This window comes from Mytilus edulis, chromosome 5 (genome assembly GCF_963676685.1).
Source record: "Mytilus edulis chromosome 5, xbMytEdul2.2, whole genome shotgun sequence".
NCBI lineage: Eukaryota > Metazoa > Mollusca > Bivalvia > Mytilida > Mytilidae > Mytilus > Mytilus edulis.
In genome coordinates, this window is record NC_092348.1 from 61,063,694 (window position 1) to 61,091,403 (window position 27,710).

Here is a 27,710-nt window from a genome sequence, read left to right on the forward strand (position 1 = left end):
ACAATAAAGAGGGTAAGATCCCCCAGACGTCCTCCTTGGGTCCTCCTTGGGTCCGCCACTGCATGTATGTTATGAATTAAGTCAACAGACTGAAGACTGGCTATCAGAAACATTTTACAGTAGTAAAACACAATATTGCTATATATTGAAACCTCAAGGCGGATATTGATAGTGTAAGTGTAAAAAACATATCGCAATTGTGAATATAAAGTTTAATTTTATTGGAAGAAACTCTGCAAACTGCAAAAAAACAAATTTGTCTTGCCAAGTAATGGCAGAATATGGTTGCCAATTATGGCGAACATTTAAATTATATATCCTAATATTTATCCTAACAGAGGCATTTAATACATATAATTTCGCCGAGTTGCCAATCTATTGTTTTATATGTCTCTGATCCTAATCAACTCCAATCCAGCTTGCTGTATCTATAACGTACATTTGTACAAAGGGATTGTTGTTAGCAAAACAGACTTGTACATTACATATATACAAGTATATCACTGTAACACATGTTAAGTGTTACTGCTTAGGCACTTGTCTCTGGGAGAAAAAAAACCCAACTATGTATCTGAATATAACAATTAAGTGTTTATGCGATACTGGTAAGCATTTATTACGGTAAGTAAAAAATAAAGAAATAAAAACTATTTCCCATGAAATAACACAATAGTATTGAAAGTGACATTAAAACACTAATCAATCAATCAATCAATCAATCAATCAATCATTTCTAAAATTAAACCTTTTCGCTGCTGTCTCATTTGTGTAAACCCCACACCTCCTTTCAGTCATTTTGGTAATTATTTCCTTGAATACTTTCCGGAATCAAAAATCAAAAGTTCCCATAGTACTTTTTCATCTGGCACACTATTGACAATCAGAAAAGTAAGTACTGGGGTAATTACGTGCACGCTACTCTCTGCACGTGGAAACTTTCCAGTTTTTATAAATAATTTACATGAAATGTTCATCCACTAATTAGCACAATTCCGTGTATTGTAACTTTCTAACATGTCAAGGTCAATTAATTTTGCGTATACGTTTTGTGTTTATGAGTAATAATACTAATACATGGCGCTAACCAAAATCATTCTGAGAGCAGAAGGCGCAGAAGACGCATGTGTTAATCAAAACTGGTAAGACAAAATTACGATTTTTTTTTATAATGAATGCATCGTCCTGAGCATGCATGAAGTATTTGCGGCTAGCCGTAAATCAAATGAGCAAAAAAAAATGAAATAAGAAAAAAAAAAAAAAACCCAAACAAATTACAAATATTTGAAGTGATAAATATTTTTTTTATTCTTATGGGATTGAAAGTTGATACCCCCCCAAAAAAAAAGATGTTAAATTTTTATTGCAATTGAATACTTTGTTAAAATTCATTTCATCAAGAGTTGCGGAAAAGTTAAAAAATGATCATGGAATTTCATTTTGCAAAGGCAAAATTCGTTTTCTGATTTACATCTTTCTATTTGAAGATCTTTTAACGTCTTAAAGCTAATAAGCACTCTTTACTATCATTTGATTTTAAGAAATATAGAGTTATCTCTCTTTAACCAGTAAATGACGAAGGTACTGTGGATTTATTTATTTTCGTGTCCCTTATAGAATCATTCTTATTAAATTATGCCCTATTATTTGTTGCTGAGTTTCAAAACAAATTGCATATTGAAAGAAAAAAATCACAAAAATACTGCAGTCCGAGGAAAATTCAAAAAAGAAAGTCCCTAATCAAATGTCAAAATCAAAAGCTCAAACACATCAAACGAATGGAGCAAAGTATTTTACCGAGCTTGTTTTTACTATAGAAAATTTACCGTTACAATATGAAGCTTGTTTCCGCCCCTCCCAATGAAATGGATGTAAACGACACAAAACACAATTTTTATAAATTTCCTGTTTACCAAACTTTGAGTTTTTCGAAATACTAAGGATTTTCTTATTCCAGGCATATATTACCTTAGCCGTATTTGGCACAACTTTTTGGAATTTTGGATCCTCAATGCTCTTCAAATTTTTACTTGTTTAGCTTAATTAATATTTTGATATGAGCGTCACTGATGAGTCGTATGTAGACGAAACGCGCGTCTTGCGTTCTAAATTATATTCCTGGTACCTTTGCTAACTATTATGTCGAATCCTCAAAATTATATCAGGGTATTTTGATAAACAGCTAGTTAGAAATGGTTTCCATGAATTCATATTTTGTCTTTACTATCAATTTAACCGTTGTGAAGCATTTGCTTGAACTAGATTTATCCTAAAGACCATTCACAAGCCCGTCCCCCCAATATTTTTGTTTCGATGCATTAAATGTCATTATCAGAGTTCATGAACCTTTAGACAACATTATTCCATAATCACATGTTTGGAATCATTTGTATGATATTAATGTCGCATGTAAAGCCTCCATGTCCTACTGGATATTTGCCTCTCATTTTTTTTACGTACATATAACAACAGTACATCAACCTTTTTGTTCAAACAATAAATTTGTAATGAGATAAACACTTTAAACGTGAGCATTACAGGTTGATAACAAGATCCCAAATCAGTTGTCAGTCACTGACCTTGGACTTTTATATATATCATACAAGTCCGAAGTATGTTAACTTATTTTCAGAATCGTGTTCCTGTAAAGAGGTGACAAATTGTTCGAATTAGTAGTCTCTTGTGAACATTAGAAGTGAATCATATGAAAAAGGGTAAGACATGTTCCTTTTAACAGCGCTAGTATACCACAACTATAGTTATTTTGAAATAAACTTTTTTATGTCCAGTGGCTGATCCAGAGGCCCGCTTCAGTCATGCTTCAGTGAATCCCCAAATAATCAACCAAATGTTTCCCACTAAAGGGGGTCCGGGCCCCCTGCCCCCCTAAAACCGCCTCTGATGTCCATATGAAAATACTCATCGTAAGAGGGGTGTCGTGCAAGAAGGTGTTCCTTTTTTTTTTTTTTTTTAAATTCACGGTATTTTAAATTTATTTGATTTAAGGCTAGGAGAAAACCTAAAGGTTGATACTTTTCCTATACTTTTTGAAAAAAAAAGTCTTTCTCTCTCCAATTCATCTCCCTATTATACCGACCGTGCAAGACCCTCATGGGTAGTCCAGGTCATTAAAAACCACCCTCGTTCCTGTTATAAAGCCATAGTGATCTATGTCTTGGCCATGTTTAACCCTAATTCTGCATGTGTCCGTCTCAAGCCACGCAGGTGCTTGTAATCCATCCATAGTTTTGAGCATTGTTGAAAGTAGAACGAGGTTAACATCCTAGTCCGTTATTCTTTGTGGTTAGTTGTTTCTTTGGCAACCATCTCACATCTTGTTGGATTTTTTATTATATAAACTTAAATTATAAACCCACGTACAGTATATATATTCGATGCATGCATTTAAAGACATCTTTACCACTGTGTATCATCGCCACCGGAAATTGGGTACTAACGAAGCGGAGAGAAATAGAAAAAAAAGTAAACAAGTTAAGAATTCATTCAATTTAAAGCTTTTCCACTCATTTGATGAGGGTGCCGCTTAAGAATTGATTTTCTGATATAATAATTCTTTAGATTATTAGGCCGATAAGTACAAAATTAATACAAGATTTTGTGTTATACTCCAAAACTTGCCACTTAGTACCAGAAAATTTTGAGGTCGATCGTCCTCTGTCACCTCATTCTCACGATATTGAACTGTTTTTCATTATTTTTCTAGACACGTTTTTAGATTTTTATAGTGTGGCATCATATTTACTGAAATTTGTTGTCAAAAAGATGGTTTTTAAAGAATACGGACAAAAACATTGTTTGTTTATTGTACGGCGAATTGCAGGCCGTTGTACGGCGAATTGCAAAATAACAACTTTTGTCTGTACGGCGAATTGCAAAATAACAACTTTTGTCTGTACGGCGTCTTGCAATATATTATAATTTTAAGAGGAAATTAATCACTGTTTAGATAATATCGAGTGACGACATTTTGTTGATATCAAAGCTTTACAGGCTTACAAATATACAAAATGACTTGCTTATCAAACATTCTTAAATATAATGCCGTTAATTCCGTTCATAAGTCGTCGTTGCGTCCCGCTATTCGACTTTGTACAAAAAGGTTTTTTTCAACCATATTATCCTTAATACATTCATATATCGTTATACTACTAACGACTGTTGTCTTATTTGTTGTTAGGGTGAAATTTTGTAAGTTCAATAAAATAAACAGCCCATTCATCTTTTGTTGATGCTAGTTTTTTTTAAAGATAAAACCAGGCAGTGGACATGTGGTATGATAGCAAATAAGATAACTATCCATCAGGATCAAATAAAGTGTATGTAAGCAAATATATGCTATCGTACAGCCTTCAACAACGAGTTTTCGTACCTTATAGTCGGCTTTAAAAAGCACCGACCGAAAAATGTGGAAGAAATCAACAAGAAAACAACTAACGGCCTAACTCATAACAAAACAATTTATGAAAAACAACAAATATGATAAGATGAACCAACGACAACGTGCACCGAACCACAGGATCGAGAATTCGGACAGACACATAAAGTATGTGCTGGGTTAAATACACTGTTTGATTATTTAATTTCTGAAATGATTCATTTGTAAAAGTAAGGAGAAATAAATCGTGAATTGCATTTCGAATTAATTTTCTTGTCAGTTTATTTTTGAAAATATATAATGTGTATACATCTTAAATGCTGTCAAGCGAATGGTATTTCTATCTAATGCATTTTATAATTTTTATCTAATGCATAATTATAGGGGGAGGGGGGGGGGGGGGGGCGCAATAGGGGGTCCGTTAACATGTTAACAACACCTCGATTTTGGCAAAAACAGTTAACAACAAATTTTAAATACTGATAACAGTTAACAGCAACTTTAATTTACCCTTTTTTCCAAACGAACCCAAAAGCAATGAAAAGGGGAAGTGCACTGGCGGATCCAGAAATTTTCATAAGTGAGGGGCCACTGACTGCCTAACAGGGGGCCCGCTCCAGTCACTTTTCAGTGATTCCCTATATTAGCAACCATTTTTTTTCAAAAAAGGGGGGCCCGGGCCCCCTGCCCCCCTAAATCCGCCTATGAAGTGCATATCTTCAATATATTCAAAAGTTTGAAAACCACTGTACAAAGTCGCAGAATGCAAAGCTTCATAAGGAATCTTTTATAAAGCTGTCTAATTTTCAGAATACAATACACACGCAAGTACCATATTTTTTTATTGACACATGGACAGACAATTGAACGGATGGAAAAGCAGACGGAGTGATTGACTCCAAGAAAAATGACTTTATCATGAATAATCAAAAATGCTTCAAACAGCAAAAGGGAGGCTCCTTCTCAGTGGCGGATCCAGAACTTTTCATAAGGGGGAGGGGGCCGCTGACTGACCTAAGGGGGGGGGGGCACTCCAGTCATGATTCAGTGATTCCCTATATAATCAACCAAATTTTTCCAACGAAAGGGGGGGCCTCATCCATTTGAGAACCAAGTCCTCATTTTCGGCCTTTTCTACCGAGCCACACTGTTCAGTTATTTTACGGATTGCAAATTGAAAAGGTACTTCATTTTTCACCATTCCAGTCAGGTACTCTGGGTCAATGTAACTTATCAAACATTCCATATACATCTGAATTATTTTCATCATAGGACTGACCAGGGTTTTAGCTGGGTAAGAAGTGGCCCTTCCTTTTAAAGTTTTGGATACATTACAAATAGAATCCCGAAATAACTACATTGGTTAGACGTATAGGGGGGTATTGAGATATCCCAAAACATGTTTAACACTGCCGCATGTCCCAACTTGAGTCCGTAACCTCTGCTATATAGTCTTGTTTTTATTTAATTTTTAAATTTTGGTTCATTTATATGTTTCAGGAAATAAACATTGAACATCTACCCCCTTTTTGTAGTTAAATGATTGCTCACTTAGGAGACAGCTTCATGTATACCAATACACAGTTACAAGTTTAATTTCGTATTATGGCCATGGTGAATTTTCTAAATATGAAAGTTTTTGTACAATTGAATTGATTTCTAGATAGTTGAAGTATAATATAGCCTTCATAGTGGGTTTATATGAACATTTAGTTTGTTTTTAGCATGTTTTATAAGCCATTTTTCAGTTTGACTGTCTATATTTTCCTATCCGTACCGCCATAGATTTAGAAATTTTGTTTTGTTTTTCAACAAAGATTTGACGCTCGATCTTTTTAATTTAATTTTATGGAAAACCAGCAGAAATGCATATGAATTTTTTTTATCTCTTGATAGATATATATGTCTATGGTTTCAGGAAAGGTATCACTCTAATTGATTGAAATTTTCCTTTGGACCAAATTTTTGAGATCTTTGTGTGACATGTTCAACCCCCTATTTTGCAATATTTGGTTTTAAATAAATGCTAATTGTTGCCATGGTTACACACAAAAAAAGAAATTATATTTCACCATTATAACTATTGGAAATCAAATCTATGGACGATTCTCTTTCCATAAATATACACATGCATAACTCAAATATTAAGCATTATTTGTTAGGAAGGAAGGGAAAGAGGGTGTTTAAAAATTATGAGTGTCAATTTAAAATTTTTTTCCTATCTGTGTATTGCCACCCAACCCTAGTGCACAATGTTCTCTCTGCGTTGGGTTGTTTTCTTCTATTTGGTCGGGCTTCTGATTCTTTAACATTTTCCTCATTTCCATTCTCAATGTTATCAAGGATTTACTATACTCAAAGACTTTTAAAGACAGTTACATATATGCTGTTTATGTCTTTCCTTTGCGGAAGCAACGTAAAGAAAGAGATGGACAGCAAATTTTAATGTGATTCTTGTAAATAACAGTTAAGATCAGTTTACAGAGAAAATGATGTCAAAAACAGTGAACACTTTAGGTATTAAGTAACAGATAACAGGAATCCCAATTTCAAATAAACAGTTAACAACATTGCAAATTTTAACAGAACAGATTACAGACAGTAGGTCGAAAACAGTTAACAGTTTAAATTTATCTCAAATAACAGTTTTAAACAAAACCTTTAAAAGGACAAAAACAGTTTAACATAAAAAAAGGTACATCCCCCCACCTTAGATATTTGAACTTCATACTTTAAATGAATATTCTAAAATTAGCAAGTTGCCATACAGTTGAAAACAAGTTGCCATACAGTAAATTTGTCACCACGAGCAAGTTGCCGTACCCTAGACTTTATTTTTTATGGTCTATATTCTTTAAAATACATTTTTTTGACAACAAATTTCAGTAAATATGATGCCACACTATAATAATCTAAAAACGTGTCTAGAAAAATAATGAAAAACAGTTCAATATCGTGAGAATGGGGCGATAGAGGACGATCGTCCTCGAAATTTTTCGGTACTAAGTGGCAAGTTTTGGAGTATTACACAAAATCTTGTATTAATTTTGTACTTATCGGCCTAATAATTTAAAGAATTATATATTCGAAAACCATTTCTTAAGCGGCACCCTCATCAAATGAGTGGAAATGCTTCAAATTGAATGAATTCTTAACTTGTTTACTTTTTTTTCTATTTCTCTCCGCTTCGTTAGTACCCAATTTCCGGTGGCGATGATACACAGTGTTTACGGACGAACTATTTATTTAAATTAAATCATATATATCCATTATTTATCATATTATCTCCATATGACACTATATACCATTTAAATCTGGGATTTTGTTTTACACATTATCTTCAGTGACCCAAATTTGAAAGTTAATATATTAAATTCACTATGCGTTCAAGTATATCTACGATAATCGCAAGACGCAATTACTGTACTTTAAAAAGCAGAATTTAAAAAATTAAGTACAAAAATACTTCGGTTCATGCAACCTAAATAAAATAACGATTTTGCAACTGAATCAATTATGATAAATACACAAACTGTTAAATAGATAGGCTAAACTAGGAAATAAATAAAGATGAAAACCTTCAACAAGACTTCATACCACATCTTTTTATACATTTTTGCGGTCGTATATTGGTATGACGTTGGCGTCGTCGTCATCGTCGTCGTCCGAAGACATTTAGTTTTCGCACTATAACTTTAGTAACAGTAAATAGAAATCTATGAAATTTAAACACAAGGTTTATGACAACAAAAGGCAGGTTGGGATTGATTTTGGAAGTTTTGGTCCCAACCGTTTAAGAATTAGGGGCCAAAAAAGGGTCAAATAAGCATTATTCTTGGTTTTCACACAATAACTCTATAGTATAAGTAAATAGAAATCTATGAAAATTTAACACAAGGTTTATGACTACAAAAGGAAGGTTTTGATTGATTTTGGGAGTTTTGGTACAAACAATTTAGGAATTAGGGCTGAAAAGGGGCCGAAATAAGCATTTTTTTGGTTTTCGCACAATAACTGTAGTATAAGTAAATAGAAATTTATGAAATTTAAACACAAGGTTTATGGCCACAAAAGGAAGGTTGGGATTGATTTTGGGAGTTTTGGTTCCAACAGTTTAGGAATAAGGGGTCAATAGGGTCCAAAATTAAACTTTGTTTGATTTCATTAAAAATTGAACTATGGGTTTTTTTTGATATGCCGAATCTAACCGTGAATTGAGAATCTTTATTTTTGGTCCCGTTTTCAAATTGGTCTACATTAAGGTCCAAAGGGTCCAAAATTAAACTTAGTTTATTTTAACAAAAATTGAATTCTTGGGATTCTTTGATATGCTGAATCTAAACATGTACTTAGCTTTTTGATTATGGGCCCAATTTTCAAGTTGGTCAAAATTGGGATCCAAAATTAAACTTTGTTTGATTTCTACAAAAATTGAATATCTTGGGTTCTTCGATATGCTGAATCTAACCATGTGTTTAGATTTATGATATTTGGGCCCGGTTATCAAATTGGTCCACAGTGAGGTCTAAAGGGTCAAAATTGAACTTTATTTGATTTCATCAAAAATTGAATTCTTGGGGTTCTATGATATATGCTGAATCTAACCATGTATTTAGATTTTGGACATTGGAATACCACAAAGGATGGTAAGAATTGTCTTTGGGAGTTATGGCTCAAACTGTTAAGGAATAAGGTGCAAAAAAGGGGGGAAAAGGGTTTCCAGGTTAATGGACAATTACATAATTTAAAAGCAGTGTAAGGTTGGAAATTTGCCAATATAAAATGTTGCTATGAACCTTTTTTGTTTATTTTTAGCCATGATTATTATTCTTTGAAAATTTGAGTTATCTTTCTTTGTCCAGAATAGTAGTTGAATCAACTTAAATCAATGCTATATACAATATACAATGCAATATTCACTTTTACTTCCAACTGATAAATTAAAACAATATTTGCCATTCAGTGATTACAAGCACTTTGATTACCATTCTAGGGTTATGCCTCTTCACAAGTGGAAAAATTAGGATTTTTTTTCGTTTCTGTTCTCTTAACTTAAGTTTGTCTCAACTAAATTTAATGAAATGTTTATATAATTCTAAGTACCTCTAAACTCAGTTCAAGTTCAATTTTTGGCAGCTTCACTTTTACAGTTTTTGAGTTATGACCCTTTTTAACTTTACATGCTAGTGGGGGCATCATCTGAATGTTTAGATGATAGACGAATTAAAAATTGTACCGGGGAACCATATGCACTATAATCATTTTAATTCTAAAAGAGTATTATACTTTGTGAGTATTTGCATGACAACTTAAGACTAACATTCACTTAATTCGTTTGAAGAATATTCGGGATAATTAATTAAAAGCAAAGACTCTGTCATTATCGTGTTGAAAAAGGAGGAACATGATAAGACGATCATAGTTGTAAAATAATATTTAATTTTTAGAGATAACATAAAAATATGACTGTGAATGAAATCATTATAGAACGTTGATACTAACAATAAGTCCCTTTTTTGCGTCAACAGGAATTCGAAATGTTTGCTGCTTCTCCGACATTCACGCTGCATTAGACTGGTCGATTAAGACTGTTACCTTGTGAACTAGCACGTTTGAAATACGAATAAGCGTATTGGTCAAGTACGAATTTAAAAATAAGAAGTTGTGGTATCATTGTCAATATTAATGTGACAATTCTCAACCAGAGACCAAATGACATAGAAGTTAACAACTATAGGTCACCGTAAGTCCTTCAACAGTGAGCAAAACCCATACCGCATAAAAAGGCCCCGAAATGACAAAAATGAAAAATGATTTAAACGAGAAAACAAACGACCTAATTTGTGTACAAAACAATGAAAGATATACAAATCTGATAAATACAGCAACACACGAGAACAACTGAATTACAGGCTACAAACTTGAGATAGGCACACATAGACTGTGGCGGGGTTAAACATGTTAGCGGATGCCCAACACTTCCCCTAATCTAAGACAGTGGTGTAACAACACAACATATGAACAAACTATAAAAATCAGTTGAAAAGGGCTTTGCTCATCAGATCGATACGCGCAGTTATACTGACAGCTAGTTCAAAGCCAATAACAACTCATACAAAAATCAGGTATCTACAGTATCAATCAGTACAAATCCAACATCCAATGGATTTAGCGTAAAGACTTCATTAACAGTCAGAGAAAAACATGAACTTGTGCAATGCCAAAATACAAATATCGACAGTTTGTAGAACCGTGAATGTGCATATATATATATGTTTATGAAAATAATATTAGTTTGGTTTTAATTTAATGATAATTAAGTCAAATTATTTATAACAATAAAAAAACAATATTTAAAGATCTAATTACAGTTTTGAATTGGTAACATTTTAGAATAAGTTGACTTTAAAGGATCGATTAGTTTACACCGTATTGTCTCTAAATTTCTGGGCTCGTTAAACAGCATCTCTGTTAAAAATAGGAAGTGCTATCCCGTTTGAAATAAAGCAGGTTTTATATTCTTATATCATATTAATATGTGTTCTCTCAGTGTGTTCTCGTCCTGAATATCTGTTTAATTTGCCACTGGACGTTAAATAATTATCTATCATTAGTGTCTCGAAATAAGGATACAGATATATGAAAAGCCGTCTACTGGAAACTTATGAAGGACATACTTGAATGACAGGTCGTTCACACCAAATTATACTTTGTGTTACACTAAGGATGTTGCTGTTCGCTGATTATATCATTACACATACACGAATATATATATAGACGTGGAATTCAGTCACCGTGGCCTAGCTTTTGGATAGTAAAGCTTCATCAGTGCAAGCAGTCGTAGTATTTATCGCAAATACCTTAGTTGACACAATACTGAATGCCCCAGTGATGAAGTAGAGTTACATGTACTACATGCATTATATCGTAAACTTTGTCATGTTATGTTCAGAACTAAGAATTAAATTGAGAGTAGAATTTTTTATTTTTACATAAAAACATGAAAAATTATGTGATATTTGATTATTGGAATTATGTGTTTGCTCATTCGTGTCATCGTTTAGGGAGCTACCATTTGATTTTTATGGGGGGGGGGGGGGGGGGGCTAAGATGAAATTTGAAAAAAATAGGCAGGACAGGAGTTTTGAGTAAAAAAAAAAGGCAGGATGAGCAACTTGGTAAAAAAAAAGGCAGGATGACAATTTGTGTAAAAAAAGTCAGGATAAACTAGAAAAAAAAAGGCAGGACCAAATAGAGTAAAAAATAAAAAGGCAGGACAGGGATTACAACTAAAAAAAAAAGCAGGACAAAATTTTTCATCCTAGCCCCCCCATAAAAATCAAATGGTAGCTCCCTTAGAGAGATAGTAGCACTCTCTAAGAATTGGAAACACCGCATTCATTAAAAATGACATGGGACCAGGGTGCATGTTTATACATAAACACACCCAAGAGAACAACGCGGAATGTATCTTGCGAGTGTACTGAGGTAACCCTGGCCCTCGTTATCCTTATTCGGGGTAAAAGAATGACTTTACAAGGCTTGCTCATATTTCAATTACAATTTATATAATATTTCTTGTTTTATGTGCTTCATGAAAGATTGATGCGATCAATTTCTGCACATGTAAAACTGTTCACACACTACCACCTCTTTCCCCTTGCTTAGATTGCCTTTGCTATAGGTTTGACACTCCAATCATGATAACTTTTTTGGGATGTTAAACCTTGGGTTGGGACCAGTGCCATCCTCGGTATTTCTTTCAAATATCTCAAAAGTTATATACTTGTATACAGATATTAATGTTCATTGGCTGTCAGTGGACACATTTTGTAATTTTGCAGAACTAATAATCCAAATCTCTTTTAAAAGATATATATATTTGATATTTAATAATATGTTTTGGATATTCCTATCTTATTCAGCTACCATGGGTTCACCCTACCCAAAACTCCCAATCAACCAGTAATTACTTTTGCTGTTAAGTTCACCTGCTTTGCTATAAATTAAGATATTCCCTTACTATATCACCAACGTGAACCAAATACGCTTGCGGTCAAACATAGATAGTTATCAACGTTATTTTGTATGCCGTGCTACAACTACTTTTATTATATAATCATATCATAATGTAAGTTGAACCTGAGACTACTATAACACAGTATAGTAGCCTCAGGTTGAACGCACTTTTCGATGACGGAATAAATTAATAGATTGAAATGAAATGCTCTCTAAACACCAAACTATACTATTTATATTTATACTTTAGCCCAATATGCGGGGTTCGTTAAGGGTGAAAATAAGTTTGAAATTAGTTTTACAATTTAAATAGCTATCAAAATATTAATTTTAGTTGCCGTATAAAAACAATATTAGGTAAATGTCAGAAAAATATAAACTTTTTTGTATTCGGCGCAAAACTAGGGAAGGGCTCGGTAGAACCTCGCTCTTCCCCAGTTTCTCAGCTTCATATAAGAACAGTTTATATTTTTCTTACATTGCCCTAATATTGTACATTTATATCTCTGCACTTTTTGATTATTGGAATTTAAAGGGATCTTTACAAACGCCCACCACTGTCTGTTTGTATGTGTATAGACATTGAGAGTAGTTTGCATGCGGTATTATTTAACGCAACTACATACAATGCGCATGCTTAGTTACTCAACTCATAAGTGCATTCAAACTCTCTCCTACATAAAACTCGTAGGCATGCACAAATGATGCTTTTTAAATTCTATGATATGCACTTCTAATTTAATTTTGAATTGAAGAAATCTGATATATGACGTCTAAGAAATGAGTTTAAAGTCACCTAGACATGTGACATATACTAATATATAAATAAGAAGTTATAAACAGTTACTGCTTAAAGATCGTATATCAAAACAGTCTGAGGGTTATCTTTGTAAGTATTTACCTTAAACTAATATATTAACATGTAGTCTTGCAAAAAAGGTGTCAACGTTATTTTTAGTTTATTAACATTACATACCATTTCATCTCATTAATTAAAACTTATTCGATAGACATTATTTTTGGATATGGCGAAATTTTGAATCAGCTATCTATGAATTCTTAATTTAATTTAAAAAAAAAAAATTTAATCGAATTTCGTTTGTAGGTATTAAACATTAACGTTTTACTATAAAACATAAGTAAGCATATCGTCAATACCTAAATCTAAAAAAATCAGTTTAGAATAAATATTACCATGGAGTTCAGATCGGGGTCATAAAAACTATGCTCACATACCGATAAATTAATATTTTTTTCTTTCTCATTTTTAGGTTACTACTATCTGTCAGCTGTATCTCATCCAACTGTGTAAGTCAACAAATGTAATCCGACTTAACACGAATATAGTACATGATAAAGGATAAACGTATATATAAACATACAGTAAGTACGATTCTTAATAGCTTTTACCGGCAAATGGTGTCTAAGATTTATCATAATTATATTGGTTAGTTTTAACATATTTATTTATAGTGGATTGGGAAACACGTTTTGCAACTTATATTAATCCTTTTCCACTTTGCGGGTGCGAATGCTGCCGTGTAGCGACATTAGCCTACTCTTTTTTGAAATCTACAAGGGTGTCTTTAACGTGCAAGAGATATGGCTCTTTCTTAACAAGGGTCAGTCATTTATCGTCCCCTTCCGACGGACTATCATCGTTTGCTCAAGACCATACTCGCAAATGGTGGCAAGGGAGAGCCGAAAATTGAGTTCCTGAAATTTTCATCCCGAACGGGAATCGAACCAGGAACCTTTGTGTTAGTAGTCCGATGCACTAACCACTACACCATTGGGCTATTGGGTTTTCATCTCATCTTTTAACGGGTAGGAAAACGCTTAATGCGGCTACTGCACCATTTTCATCCCTTTTATAAATGATCTGCAAATAATAGCATTGGTTTATTTGGATGTACCCAACAAGAATGTACATGCCAGTGTCATATTTAACATGTTTTTTGACACTTAAAGACATAGCAACAATTATCCGGGCTGCCGAGTTTTGTTTTCAGTGTTTGTAACTAGTTACAAGATTTAAAGGATTATCTGCATTTCCGATTTTTTTAATTTATGACCGATACTTCCAACTTCTTTATTTGTTATTTTATTATTTTGTTTTCAAATCTTTATGATATTATGTTGTTCAACGTTTAACAAGTTACATTAAAAGAAAACTATTTTTTATGCAGGCCACCTTCATAATTACATTAGTCTGATCTCATAACTCTATTTATCTGCTCATTCCATTATTTATTAGTGCAGATTTCATCTTAAATGCATCGTTTGAACTGATCTGACCTTCATTTTAATGTCCTCATTTGCAATTTCTGTAAATCCTGAACTACTGTACTTACAAAAGTTCAAGAACTTCATACAGTTTATAAATACACGGAACTTCTTTCTATAAAAGCTAGTAAATACTTGAATAACTATATTTATACATCAGGTGATTTTTTGTGTGTGTTCAGACAATTTGAATTGTTTAAGAGTGATTGAATTTTGCTCTCCGAGTCGAAGACTTAAAAAATGATAGTTGCTGCATGCTCATCAAGAACGTGGCATTTAGGAATAAAACAAAACTTGAGTCTGTCGGTTTGTAGTCAAAATATTGTGTCCTAACAGGACGAATGACTTCCTGCTGACTGTTATATTTAACATTGCCTTTAAAGCGGGAGGTTTGGCATGCCACAAAACCTGGTTCAACCCACCATTTATTTTCTTAAAATGTCCTGTACCAAGTCAGGAAAATGGCCATTGTTATGTTATTGTTCGTTTCTGTGTGTGTTACATTTTAATATTGTGTTTCTGTTGTGTCGTAGTTTTACTCTAATATATGATGCGTTTCCCTCAGTTTTAGTTTGTAACCCGGATTTGTTTTTTTTTCTCAATCGATTTATGAATTTCGAACAGCGGTATACTACTGTTGCCTTTATTTAGCAGTTCAAACAAATCAAAAAGCCGAGGCGTGTCGGTCTAGTGAAGCGTAAGAGTCCTATTCATATCACAGTAACATGTTCTCGTACATGTAATATTTGCCACTGACCATCAAACACATATTCTTTGGGAGAAAGAAGGATAATCCAATTTGAATCATGTTCATTATGCATCATTTTCTTGATACATCCGTTAAGTAGAACGTTTGTATTAGTTATGTCGCAAGTCCGGAATCTATACTATTCAAGTATGCATTGCGTACAAAGTACAATAAGGTCGCTATTAAACTTTTATTTCTCATTTAGTTTGGACATAATATGAGTTTAACAGAGTAAAACGAATGGCAAAATCTGGCGCTAGAAATAATAAAGACAATACAGATTTAGCCCCAGACGGAGGATGGGGATGGATTGTTTGTATTGGAACATTTTTTGCCAATTTTATTGCCGATGGAACTATGTTTTCATCGGGAGTGCAGATGATGGCATTTTTAAAATATTTTGGTGAAACAAAAGCAGCTACAGCATGGGTGAGCTCATCCCAACTTGGCCTAAGCATGATGATGGGTGAGTACAAGTCAGATAGCAGGAAAAATGTGAAAAAGTTTAAATTTCTTAAAAGTGTCAAAAGCGCAGTGTCTTAAATTACGTCAACATAAAGCAATAGTTGCTGATCGGATCTTCAATACGCTTACTGTAGTTTTATATCGTGTCCCAAAGTCTATATCAATTCTAGCCAATCGAATCGTAAGTACATCATACGGCAACCAATCAAAACCAAATGGCATGATATGGAATGGAACTCAATAGCAACAATTCCTAGTCGTCTCAAAGAAAACAGACAAATACCATCTCTTAAACAGCAAAATACATTAAACATGGGATAGGAAAATAAACAATAGAACTGGCTGAATTTCACTTCAAGCCGGGGTTGAATTTGGTTGCCTTTGAAGCGTAACCACCATTAATTTCAAAGAGAGAATGAAAAAAGTTCAAAGGTTAATTGAAAAGTTCAGACGTTTTTGATTCGTGCACAACTAATGAGTTTTATGTAACCGAACGCGCGCCTGTCGTACCAAATTATAAGCCAGACATCTTTAATCAGTTTTGTCATACATTTTAAAGACGTTGTTGTTCGTATATATTGTTGCAGTATGATAGCACAAAAAGCAATAAGAAATTAAACCAGAAACAGTGCATTATAAGGAGGACAGACAACATGAGAGGAACCTGAAAAGAAAACCTGTAATGGAGAAAAACAATTCATTCTTTGTTTTTACATTGTCGAAAACGTCGAAAAGTCCACTAAACACAAACCGGAAACTTTAGAAGGAGCAAAACGAATAAAAATATCCGGTTTTCGTGCATTTTTTTAATGTTTAATAGTAGCTATATGAAAAAATAGAACAAACAAAGGTCGAGTATATTTACAAGTGTCTTACATGTATCTCTTTAAATTTTTTGAACTTGTTACAACTATTAATTCATTGAAAATGTTTTTCTATATCTACTAAATATATATATATATGGATATTATTTTTACTATAGGTCCAGTTGTAAGTTTTCTCATTGTTAAGTACTCAGTTAGAACTGTTGCGATAGCAGGAGGCGTTATAGCTTTTCTTGGCACAGTGGCGGGTGCTTTCTCACCGAATCTGACTGTTCTTATTTTCACATATGGCGTTATTTGTGGTGAGTAGTATGTACAGTGTGAACTTATATAAATTGCAGATACAGTACAGATATACATTCAACAATTTCGTCGAGCATCTTTTTGCCGAGAAAAAGATTTTAGAATATAACCTAACAGGTGTATACGACAGAAAGTAACTTTTTTCATAAACATTTTTCAAATATTTCATCGCAAATGAAGAATTTTACTTGTCTTTGCGTATGAGAATGTATAACTTGAATTCGTCCTTTTAGAATCTAATGTATTTCGGTAACATTTTTATAAGCTTACACCATAACGCTGTGATTGGCTTACAACATCCCAACTTTTGAAATTTAACCAATGAAGTGACGTTGTTTTCATTATGGTGTATGAACAATAAAAGTATACAAGGTCCTGTAGATTCTATAATGGCTAATTATGACAATTCTGTTAACAGTACAGTTCACTGTAAATCTTACATTTCATTTTCAGGAATTGGAATATGTTTTTTCTTTCTTTCGTCAATAGTAGCGGTTGGACTCTATTTCACTCAAAGAAGAGCCATAGCAACAGGCATAGCGATGAGCGGAAGTGGTTTAGGTGTGATTGTTTACCCATATCTCACCCAATTATTATTGGACATGTATGATTGGAGAAACACATTATTAATCATAGCTGCTTTGTGTCTGAACGCTGTAGTGTGTGGAGCTTTATTCAGACCATTAACGAGACGAAACATAGATAGTTCTGCTTGTAAATGTTTAGAGGAAAACTCTGTTTCCGATTCCGATGAAAGACGATCTATGTTATCTTTCAGATGCAAGAACGAAGACTCTTTTTCACCAACTAAAATTTATAACTCAACCTCAGGGATTGGTGAAGAACTAAAGTCATTTCTTAACACAAATATAAATGACAATATTGATAAAAGACAATTTTTCAGTGAACAACATTTAAACTCGATAAAACCAACTGATGTCGGGAAAACAGAATATCATTTTTTTCTATCACCAAGGTTACGCAGCGACGTGTTTTACTCCGGAAGTGTCAACTTTTTACCTTCGTACGACTGCAAGTTCAAAAACGGCTTAGAAGATGAAACTGAGAAGGCAAAAGAAAACAAAGATTCATTGTTTCTAAGCTGTATACAGATGTTTAGGCAACTACGATTTACTCTTTTGTTATGTTGCATGGTTATGTGGACTTGTAAGTATACTCCTTATTTTTATGTGAATACATTGTTGGGTATTTAGCTGAATGTGCTCCGAATAACACTAGATCGGTTTTTTAATAACCTTCTGATGATATACAACAATCACTTTATAATTATAATGTCAAATGATTTTAATACATTATGATGCAAATATTTTCGAGTAATTGTTTGACTTTCAGTAAAGGCCATTGGACAAGGTTAACTTTTGGTCAAATATGGCCTTGAAATACAACTTTATCATAAAATATTAAAAATGGCCATACTTTGGTTCTTGAATGGATCTATTTCAAAAGCCTTTACTACTAGGTTAAACACATATAGTACATTATTTGCTTCAAAGTCTGCAATTTTGAATAAATCGTCAAAAAACGATGATTTTGTGCCGCGATTTTTCTCACTCAAGAGCTTGGGGAAACATTTGGCTGCAACCTAGGATTCAAATATTCTGCAGCAAAAAGTTTCCAATTATAATATTAAATCTCTTGACACAAAAAAAATCTGTATTAGGGGTGGCGCCCAAAGTAAATTATGTTAAAAACGGATCAAATTGGCTAAAATTGACGTTACAACACAAATAATGCATACCTGAGGGGTCATTGCTTCGATCGTCATTTATAATGCGTCGTTCCAAAAAGAAGTTATTTTGGAATGATAGTTATGTCACATCTATTTCTATGTAAAATTGTAGAACTTTTGCCTGATTAAGAAAGCACCAAATTATTAGGGCCAATTTTAACCCTTCGTGAACTAATATGCAAGTGTAAATATTTCTATGTAATTCTTAAATGAAGCTGATAAACCAATATCAGTGGCGGATCCAGCCATTTAAAAAAAGGGGGGGGGGGGTCCCAACCCAGAGTAAAGGGGGGTGGGGTTCCAACTATATGCTCCCATTCAAATGCATTGATCGGCCAAAAAAAAAGGGGGGTTCCAACCCCCGGAACCCCCCCCCCCCCCCCCCTGGATCCGCCACTGAATATGTTACGTTGTTGAAATTAAGTCATCAAGATTTTAGGAAATGCTCAACCTATTTCCATTGTTGAGTGTACTTGCATTTCAATAGTGCTAAGTTGACCATGTATGGTTCTGAATTTTAAAGCCTTCTTTGGCTTTCGTGCTCCCAAACAATGTATTTATTTTGATTTCAAAAGTGTTGGACATGAGTTTACTTGATGAAGTTTACACGGTAGATCTAAAATTATTATAGTCATACATGTATGCATAACGTACAGTTCTTAAATTGCACCTCAGTTTAGCAAAAATAGCAGCAAAAACTTACAAGTTTTCATAGGGATTAAACAATTTGTTATCTTTTTTTATTTGACGTTATGCAGGGCTTTCAAATAGGTAAATATACTTAAATATTCACAAAACGTTCACAGTATAATTCAACAGATGAAGCATTCACTGGAAAAAGTAAAATCTACGGAAACGTCGTCATGCTAACGTCTCAGAATGAAAACTTTTGTCTGGTTCATAAAAACACGTAGGCGAAAAAAACAATGTGCGTTGAACATTTTCCTACTTCCGATATTGCTTAAAGAAACGGGCACAACGAAAATATTTTTATGTCGGTAAACATAGTTCATGGACATGAGATAAGTTTCTATACAAATAGAATAAACCGAATTAGAAAAAAAAACTTGGTCAAAATGACAATGATGTCAGGGACGCTCGGGAGAAGTAAATAATGCAATCTGACAGATAAAAAAACCAAACACAGAAGTCCCTTAAATTCTTATTTAAATTGATACGTTTCTGTTTACCTCACTTTCAATTTAAATGGAATGTTTATGTTTTGCAAAATGTCGGGACCGATTAATTGTTATTCAAACGACCCTATTAATATTCAACTTTCCAAATCTCTTCAACAATTGCAAGGTATTAATTAATAATAAAAATATATTTTGTTTAACAAAGAGACACACAATTAATTAATACATTTGTTTTTATTCATTTTCTTCAGCACAGTCTATTACTATGACTTATATACCAGACATGGTGGTTTCAAAGGGTATCCCACGATATCATGCCGCCATGTTGATATCAATTATTGGTGTAACCAATACCGTTGTCAGGATTTTAGCGGGATTTACGGTAGATTTTTTCCATGTACGAAGTATCCATCTCTACCTTGGAGCATTGTGTTTAGGGGCGATAACCAACATTGCATTACCTTGGTGTGACAGTTTTCCTTTACTAGCGACATGTGCTGTTGGATTCGGAATATGTATGGGTAGGTTTCACTAAAATCTTAATATATTGCATTTATTCTTCTATCAAGTATAGTCTTCTTTCATTATAAACATTAAGAATGTTTGCAAAGATGGAAAACTTACTAAATAGAAGGTATGCCAAGCACTAAAAGGCCTATTTAAAGTGTTTATATTTATGTTTTTTTTCTCTCACAAACTCAATAAATTAGCAATATAAAAATATGAAAACAACACGTTATAAATGTCATGCGCACGAAGCGCTTGTTTAGATTTACCTTCATCAGGAACGTATTTTATTGTATCAATTTGGCCGTTTCTGAATCTAAAGCATCATGGGTAATTTCATTGTTCGTACCCCAAAGTGAAAATAACGTTACGTCATTGGTTGAATTTCCATTGTTTATAACGTTTAAACCAATCAAAACGCTTTGGTGTACGCTTTTGAAAATATTACCCAGGATGCATTAGATTCTGAAATGGCGAATTGTATCCTTCAAACAATCCTTCTCAATGACTTTACAACTAATAAAAAAAATCACTACTGTTTTGCAATATACAACACACATCAGATCAATTCAGTTTTCTTTCACGCCTGCAAACCGGCATAACTCTTTATAAATGCATGTAGGCTACATTTAAGGGTTTATGTATTAAATGTTTGCAGGTTAAATTCTACTAGTACTACTCTCATCTGCATTTAAGATTCATGTAAACCATTTTCATAACTTTACGTCCGTAGCCTTGGAAAGTCATGTATGTCCTGCACCAAATAAAACTAAAGATTTCGAGAACAATTCTTCAATTGAACAAGTTTGCTATTTGTCATTAACGCTGATTGAAATAAACAGTTTTTATATAGCGTGAAATAGACTGCAATTGTCAAACCAATATCATCATACTTTTCAACAGGTTTTTGTTCAGATTGAGTCGATAGCATGATCGGAACGATAAAGTATATTTTTGAGAAAAAATAAATGTAATGAGTCAAGTAAAATTATTTTATAAAAGTAATACATATTGCCATTTTAAATTTGATAATACATGTTTGGAATATATGAGCAATTGGTAAAAAATAATCACATCAAGTGATAAATGAAACATTTAAATCACTTGGGGTACTATTTTTATGTCTAGTCAAATAAAACATGTATAGTTGTCTCATTGACAATCATACCGCATCTCAATCTAATTAAAAACCGATCTCTCATCGCTCCTGTTTCTGATATGTCGCGTGGGAGATCTAACGAAACCCGCTTTGAGGTCACATGTGAGTGAACTAAAAGTCATGAATTTATAAAGATATGCAAATGAGTTGACGACCTATTAATAAGCCAATCAAAAAAGTTTATGAATTATTATGACTGACGATTTCGTCGTAAATAAAATGAGTTACATCCCTTTGCCTTACGTTAAACTTCCAAGATCGTGGAAGACTCAATTTCATTGGTCGAAAAAGACACACCTACGAGGTCCCTCACATGCGACCTCAAAGCGGGTTTCGTTAGATCTCCCACGCGACATATCAGAAACAGGAGCGATGAGAGATCGGTTTATAATTAGATTGACCGCATCTCCATATTTTACATTTTTAGAAATTATTCGTGCAAGCCAAAGATACATTCAATATGGGACCTCCTATGTATAATGTTAGCGATTACGGTGGCCTTCACTGCTCTTTGATTGAAAGCTAGGAGATATGAAAATAGACATTATTTGGTCACTTAAATTGCCTGTCTAAACTATTTTTTCATAAGTGGTTTATATGGCCATGACACTTTACTATAGAAGGTCACCTGTGATTTCACCATATTGTGAAGTCATTAATAAAGGCAACAGTAGTATACCGCTGTTCAAAACTCGTAAATCTATGGACAAAAAACAAAATTTGGGTAACAAACTAAAACTGAGGGAAACGCATTAAATATAAGAGGAGAACAACGACACAAAATTAAAATGACGAAATTGACCGTTTTAAATGGTCACACATAGTTTGTGAATAGAATTTATATAAGCTTTACCCAAAAAATATTTACACACATTAACACATCTTTATAAAATATATTTTGCAGCAAAATTTCTTTTAGGGTAAATCTTTTTTGTAGCAAAATATCTTTTAGGGAAATCTGTTGCCCATATCTAAATATTAATGACAAGATCTCAAAATGAGAGTAGTTTTGGCAGTGTTTGCACTAATATTAGAAGTCGAATCCCTAATTCCAATATGTTAGGCAACATTCGAAAAATTATAAACACTGATGTCCCACAGACTTATGTTTTATGAACATTTGAAGGATTTCATTTGGTAGATTTATAATACATTTCTGAATTTCGAATTCAACGGTCCTTAAAGGTGGCCTTATCATACCTTAGACTTTTAAAGATACATGTATATTTCCAGGAAATGATGTAAAGAAATTAGTATACTTATTTTTTTATTTAGGGTTTGATTTAAATATAATAAGCATAGAAATGCATGGTTGAAATAAGAAAAGTAAAAACCAAAATCGTATTTCTTGAAAAGTAATAAAGTTTGAATGTTTAGACTGAAGTGCATTTAAAAAACCGCTTTGCTATTTTGCCTAACATGATGCAATTCAGACATGTTCTTAGAATTTCATGTATTTTCAGATTTTTATTACTTTCCATTAGTCGTAGTAAAATTTTTCGATTGCAAAACATTACCTCTATAAACTGATTGAATGTTTCAACCATGATAACTTATTTTATCGGTGTTATAAATTAAGAAACAGTAAAATTGAATGTATGGTGGTTGATTTATCACATTGTTACCCGAAATTGCCATTTTGTGAATCTATTTAAATCTTCCATCCGATTTCTTTATTCTATTTTCTTTCTTATAATGCATTTTCTATCTTTCTTTCCATGTTGCATGACACGGGTAAGAAATCAGTATTTTCGCAACTATGTTTTATTTTTTATCAGGTTCGCTACCTAGGTCACCAGAAACAGGGGTGGATAGGTAGGGGTAAGTTTCGCGGACAGATAAAGAGGTAATTCATCCTGAAAATCATGAGATTGTAAAACGTGTGCCTGTTCCCGAGGCTTTTTGAAAGTTATCATTATAGACCTAGTGGCGAAATGTTTAAATTAAACACTTCTTAGCTTCGAATGAAACGTCAGAACACAAAAAAAACATGCATGCAGAGACACAATAATATTTATACATGTTAAATATGTTGTTGAAAGCATGATTATCGTTCATACATTGTATTTCCATTTGAGTGATGTCGCAAGCGATGCATGTATTCGTAGAATATTTTCGACGCTTAATAGTAAAATACGGGTTTTACTTCAATACAGACTATTCGTTAAATTTATAATATACATAATATTTGTTTGTGAAAACCTAGCAAGCATGCAAGGCTTATGTCACGACAGACGCACGTTTCGTCTATACAAGGCTCATCAGTGGCACCCGAATGAAAAACAATTAAATGTAAAACAAACACGAATTTGAAGAACATTGCAACTCGAATATTCGAAAAGTTGTGCCAAATACACTTAAGTTCATCTATGTCTGGGGTAGAAAATAATAATTTCTTTCAAATAGTTCAAGATTTTAAAAACGAAAATTACCGTATCAAAATGCAATGGTATTTCACGTTGACACTGGCTGATGGTACCCGCGGAACCAAAGTGTCAACCAGTTTTGGCATCGAGACGGTCTATGGGTTGCTGTTTGTAGTAGGGACATTTATGCACTAGTATTTTCCTTGAAGATGTTTTCATTACCGTGTATTAGCTAAATGGTGTCTTGATTGCATATTATTCTTTATATGTATAACGATAAAGTCACTAATGACAATTCTTATTATACTACTTCTATAAATAAAGACATGTTCATGTGATACATAAAAATTAAACGAATGATAACATATTTAAGACCAGATTATCCAGTTCGCAACATCCTGCTGTTAAATAATGTATCACAGATAAAAAAGACAGTATCCTATTTGAGCAGGAAAAATAACACGTTCGTTTCCTTTAACCGTTTTTTTTTTAATAGAATGAAATTCAAAACAGTGTGGCTGTGGCCATTGATTGACACATTAAATGCATCCATTGACTGGGATAATTTACGTGAACGTGTGTCTGTAACGACCACTGTTCACGACGTACCTACAATAGACATTTAAACTGTGGGGTCACCAAAGGTTTCTTAACGCCTTTAATTATAAAATAATTCGAAAAATTAATCAGGAATAACCTTTATGTTTTGATTTATACAATTGATATAAATCAAAACATCGTGTTATTCCCGATTAATTTTTCGAAATACTTTATTAAGGTGTTGAGGACCTTTGGTGACCCCATAGTTTAAGTGTCTTTAAAAAGTACACAGTGAGCAATGGTCGTTACATACAAACGTTCACCTAAATTGTCCCAGTCAATGGATGAATTTAATGTGTCAATCAATGGCCACAGCCACACTGTTTTGAATTTCATTCTATATGCCTGCTAATCTCGATGACAAGAAAGACAACTATTCATAAAAACATGATAATTGCTGAACATGTACAAAAAAAAAAAGGAAGGAAACTTGCATATTAATTTTGATGAATATCCCTGGTGGCCAAAACCACTATATTCAATTAAAAAATGATTTCAAGAGTAACTTGTATAGGTTAGCCAGTTATGGAGGGAGGAGGATGAAACGAGTATATTGATGAATGTTGTCCAATCATGTTAGCACTAGGCATATTAGTATTGAAATATGTGTAAATTAGGAACATATATATTGTTCCAAGGTGTAAATTAGGAAGAACAAAACATAAGCTTACTCAGTACATTTTCTTGACGAAACAGTATACGTTGAACACGTTTAATGAAAGCAAATAAATGTTATGTGGCAAGCATGTCTTATAACCTAAATAATGAAATAAAAAAATTATGACCGACTCCTTTTAACTTGAAATTTAGGTTAAATCATAATTTAAATACAAAGATTTTGATGACAAGAATTTCGTTTGTTATATTATTATTAACTATTCCAGGTACAGTAGTGTGCCTACGTACAATCCTGATTGCTGATATTCTTGGAATTGATCAACTGACAGTAGCATTTGGAATCATTGCATTTTTCCAAGGATTTACTTTTATTATCGATCCACCTTTAGCAGGTAATTATTGATGGTAGTAAAACAATAGAAACAACATAGGGCATGGTTTCTAGGGGCACTTGGTGTCGACTTGTCCAAGTAGTTCTAAGTAGATTAAGATTATAACACAATGTTTTGTCATTTTTACCTATCATGTCTGTTTATTTATTTTATATGTATTTTAAAAATTACATAATAGTTATAATTTTATAGTTCCGATTTAAGATTGAAATTTTAACTAAATTAAATTTTTCATCATATTGAAATGAATTGTATCTACACCAGAGGCGGATTTAGAGGGGGGCCCAGGGGGCCCGGGCCCCCCTTTTTGGGAAAAAATTTGGTTGCTTATAAAAGGAATCACTGAAGCGTGACTGGAGCGGCCCCCTCTTAGGTCAGTCAGCGGGCCCCCACTTATGAAAATGTCTGCATCCGCCACTGTACACTTATATAAATAATCATAATTCGACGTAAGCTTTGATTCTGCACGGTTCTCTGACATTTAAGTCTTACGTGTAAAATATTTCGATTGAACTTTGAAATTTCTAATAAGAATGGCAACCACAAAGTCCAATTTTAGAATACAAGTCTTGTGATTAATGACACATACATATATACTGTACTCAAAAGGACATCAACCTCGAAATACATAAACTCTTAAATATCAAAGGGGCAATACACATCAATAACGTTTTGGTTAAGAGCATCTTATTTATATGTTTTTTGTATCAAAAAGTGAAATAATATTCGGGCTATGACAAGATGTGGAACATGTTCCACAAATTATTAATATTGCAAAACGATCGAATTAACCATACCCAAAACTGACCAGATTGATGTTTTGAGCCATCGTATGGCATATACATTTTTTTTACATGATTTAAAATACGTCATAAAGTTGACAATATCTAAGTATACATTATATAGTCAAGTAGTTTGTAGTACAATAAAACAAACCTAGTTTGAAATAAATTCCGGTGTAACTGGCGCTACCATTTTACAAACTATCTCAAATTTAAAAGATGTGACATGATTGTCAATGTGACAATTCTCCACCAAAGACCAAAATGGCGTAGAAGTAAGTAACTATATAAGTCACACATAATAACTCAAATATTTGAATACGTTGCTATACAATTAACCATTTAACATTTAAAATTTTAGGTTTTATATATGACATGACGGGATCATATGTCTATCCATTCCTGATGACAGGTTGTTTTTATATAATAGGAGCCATAATGTGTGCTATTCTGTTGTTCATACATCACCACAAAGACATTACAGAAACTCAAGTTGAAGTTGTTCTGGAAGCTGATGAAGTTGGCAAACAAAATGGAAAAGTATAGACTGAAAGAGACAGCATCTGTCATTACTTTTTATGAAAGTGTTTAAGACGAATGACCCAAGTGACGTTAAAGGACGTTGTACGATTTTACAGTGAATAGGGCGCCAACAGCTTGGAAGCTCAAACTGGTCTCTTGAACTAAACACATTATATATTTCTTATGCTCTTACCACATTATTCAGAAAGAATGGTTGTATTATATAGGGCAGTTAAAAACAACTAGAAACATAATTTGTTCATATTAAAACACAGAGAAATACAGCATATGTGGTAAAATGTTGGAATGTTTACTTTGTATAACATAATAATATCAGATAGCTTATGTAAATGTTTGATATCATCATTTGTATTAACGAGAATCATTACACATACGATTATGTTTAGAAGGTTCAGCTATAGATACACTTTATGCAATATGTGTGACTAAATAAATAAGCCGATATTTTTACGATGCCGATTGAAAACAATATTGCAGCGATATTTTCAAAAAACTCCCAAGAACATATAATACATGCATACAGGCAGCGGTATTGTGTTTGTTGTCTATTCATACTTGATATTACAAGTAACTTGAAAATATAGATAATCGTATCTATGTAGTCATAGTATAAACTACGGGAGCTAACTCGGTAAGAATTATCATCACTAAGTTGGATATGTTCAGGTAAAAAGTGCGTTTCCTGATTGTGGAAGAGACACTTTGTAACATCCATGCATTTGTGATATATGAAGTGTAATTTTATGTAAATCATCATTTCAATAAACAAGTTACGTAACACTTATTTTAATATATAAAATATCTATATTTGAATAA

General features: G+C 33.1%; 1 protein-coding gene across 7 annotated transcripts; it reads left to right on the forward strand.

The window, feature by feature from the left end:
• Window positions 1-876: 876 nt before the first annotated feature.
• On the forward strand, window positions 877-27,710 carry LOC139524128 (monocarboxylate transporter 12-like). 7 transcript variants are annotated; one of them, XR_011664740.1, is made up of 9 exons: window positions 1,007-1,139; window positions 13,684-13,795; window positions 15,652-15,912; window positions 16,894-17,037; window positions 17,492-18,205; window positions 20,179-20,448; window positions 23,372-23,414; window positions 25,444-25,569; window positions 26,713-27,710. XR_011664740.1 is itself a non-coding variant. In XM_071318708.1 (8 exons), the coding sequence occupies exons 3-8, from the start codon at window positions 15,687-15,689 to the stop codon at window positions 26,895-26,897; spliced, it is 1,665 nt and encodes a 554-aa protein (XP_071174809.1). In that variant the 5' UTR covers window positions 877-1,139; window positions 13,684-13,795; window positions 15,652-15,686; the 3' UTR covers window positions 26,898-27,710. The 7 variants fall into 7 exon arrangements, 5 of the variants coding, with proteins under 5 accessions (XP_071174809.1, XP_071174814.1, XP_071174810.1 ...); XR_011664739.1 differs by having other exon boundaries at window positions 1,042-1,139; window positions 23,372-23,439; XM_071318708.1 differs by lacking the exon at window positions 23,372-23,414 and having other exon boundaries at window positions 877-1,139.

What these genes read in the sequence shown, in the direction of transcription:
- LOC139524128 (XM_071318708.1), top strand. Translation starts at nt 15,687, where the DNA reads ATGGCAAAATCTGGCGCTAGAAATAATAAAGACAATACAGATTTAGCC. An exon ending in TTGCATGGTTATGTGGACTT is followed by an intron (nt 18,206 to 20,178) that starts GTAAGTATACTC and finishes CATTTTCTTCAG; the next exon opens with CACAGTCTATTACTATGACT. An exon ending in TATCGATCCACCTTTAGCAG is followed by an intron (nt 25,570 to 26,712) that starts GTAATTATTGAT and finishes TTAAAATTTTAG; the next exon opens with GTTTTATATATGACATGACG.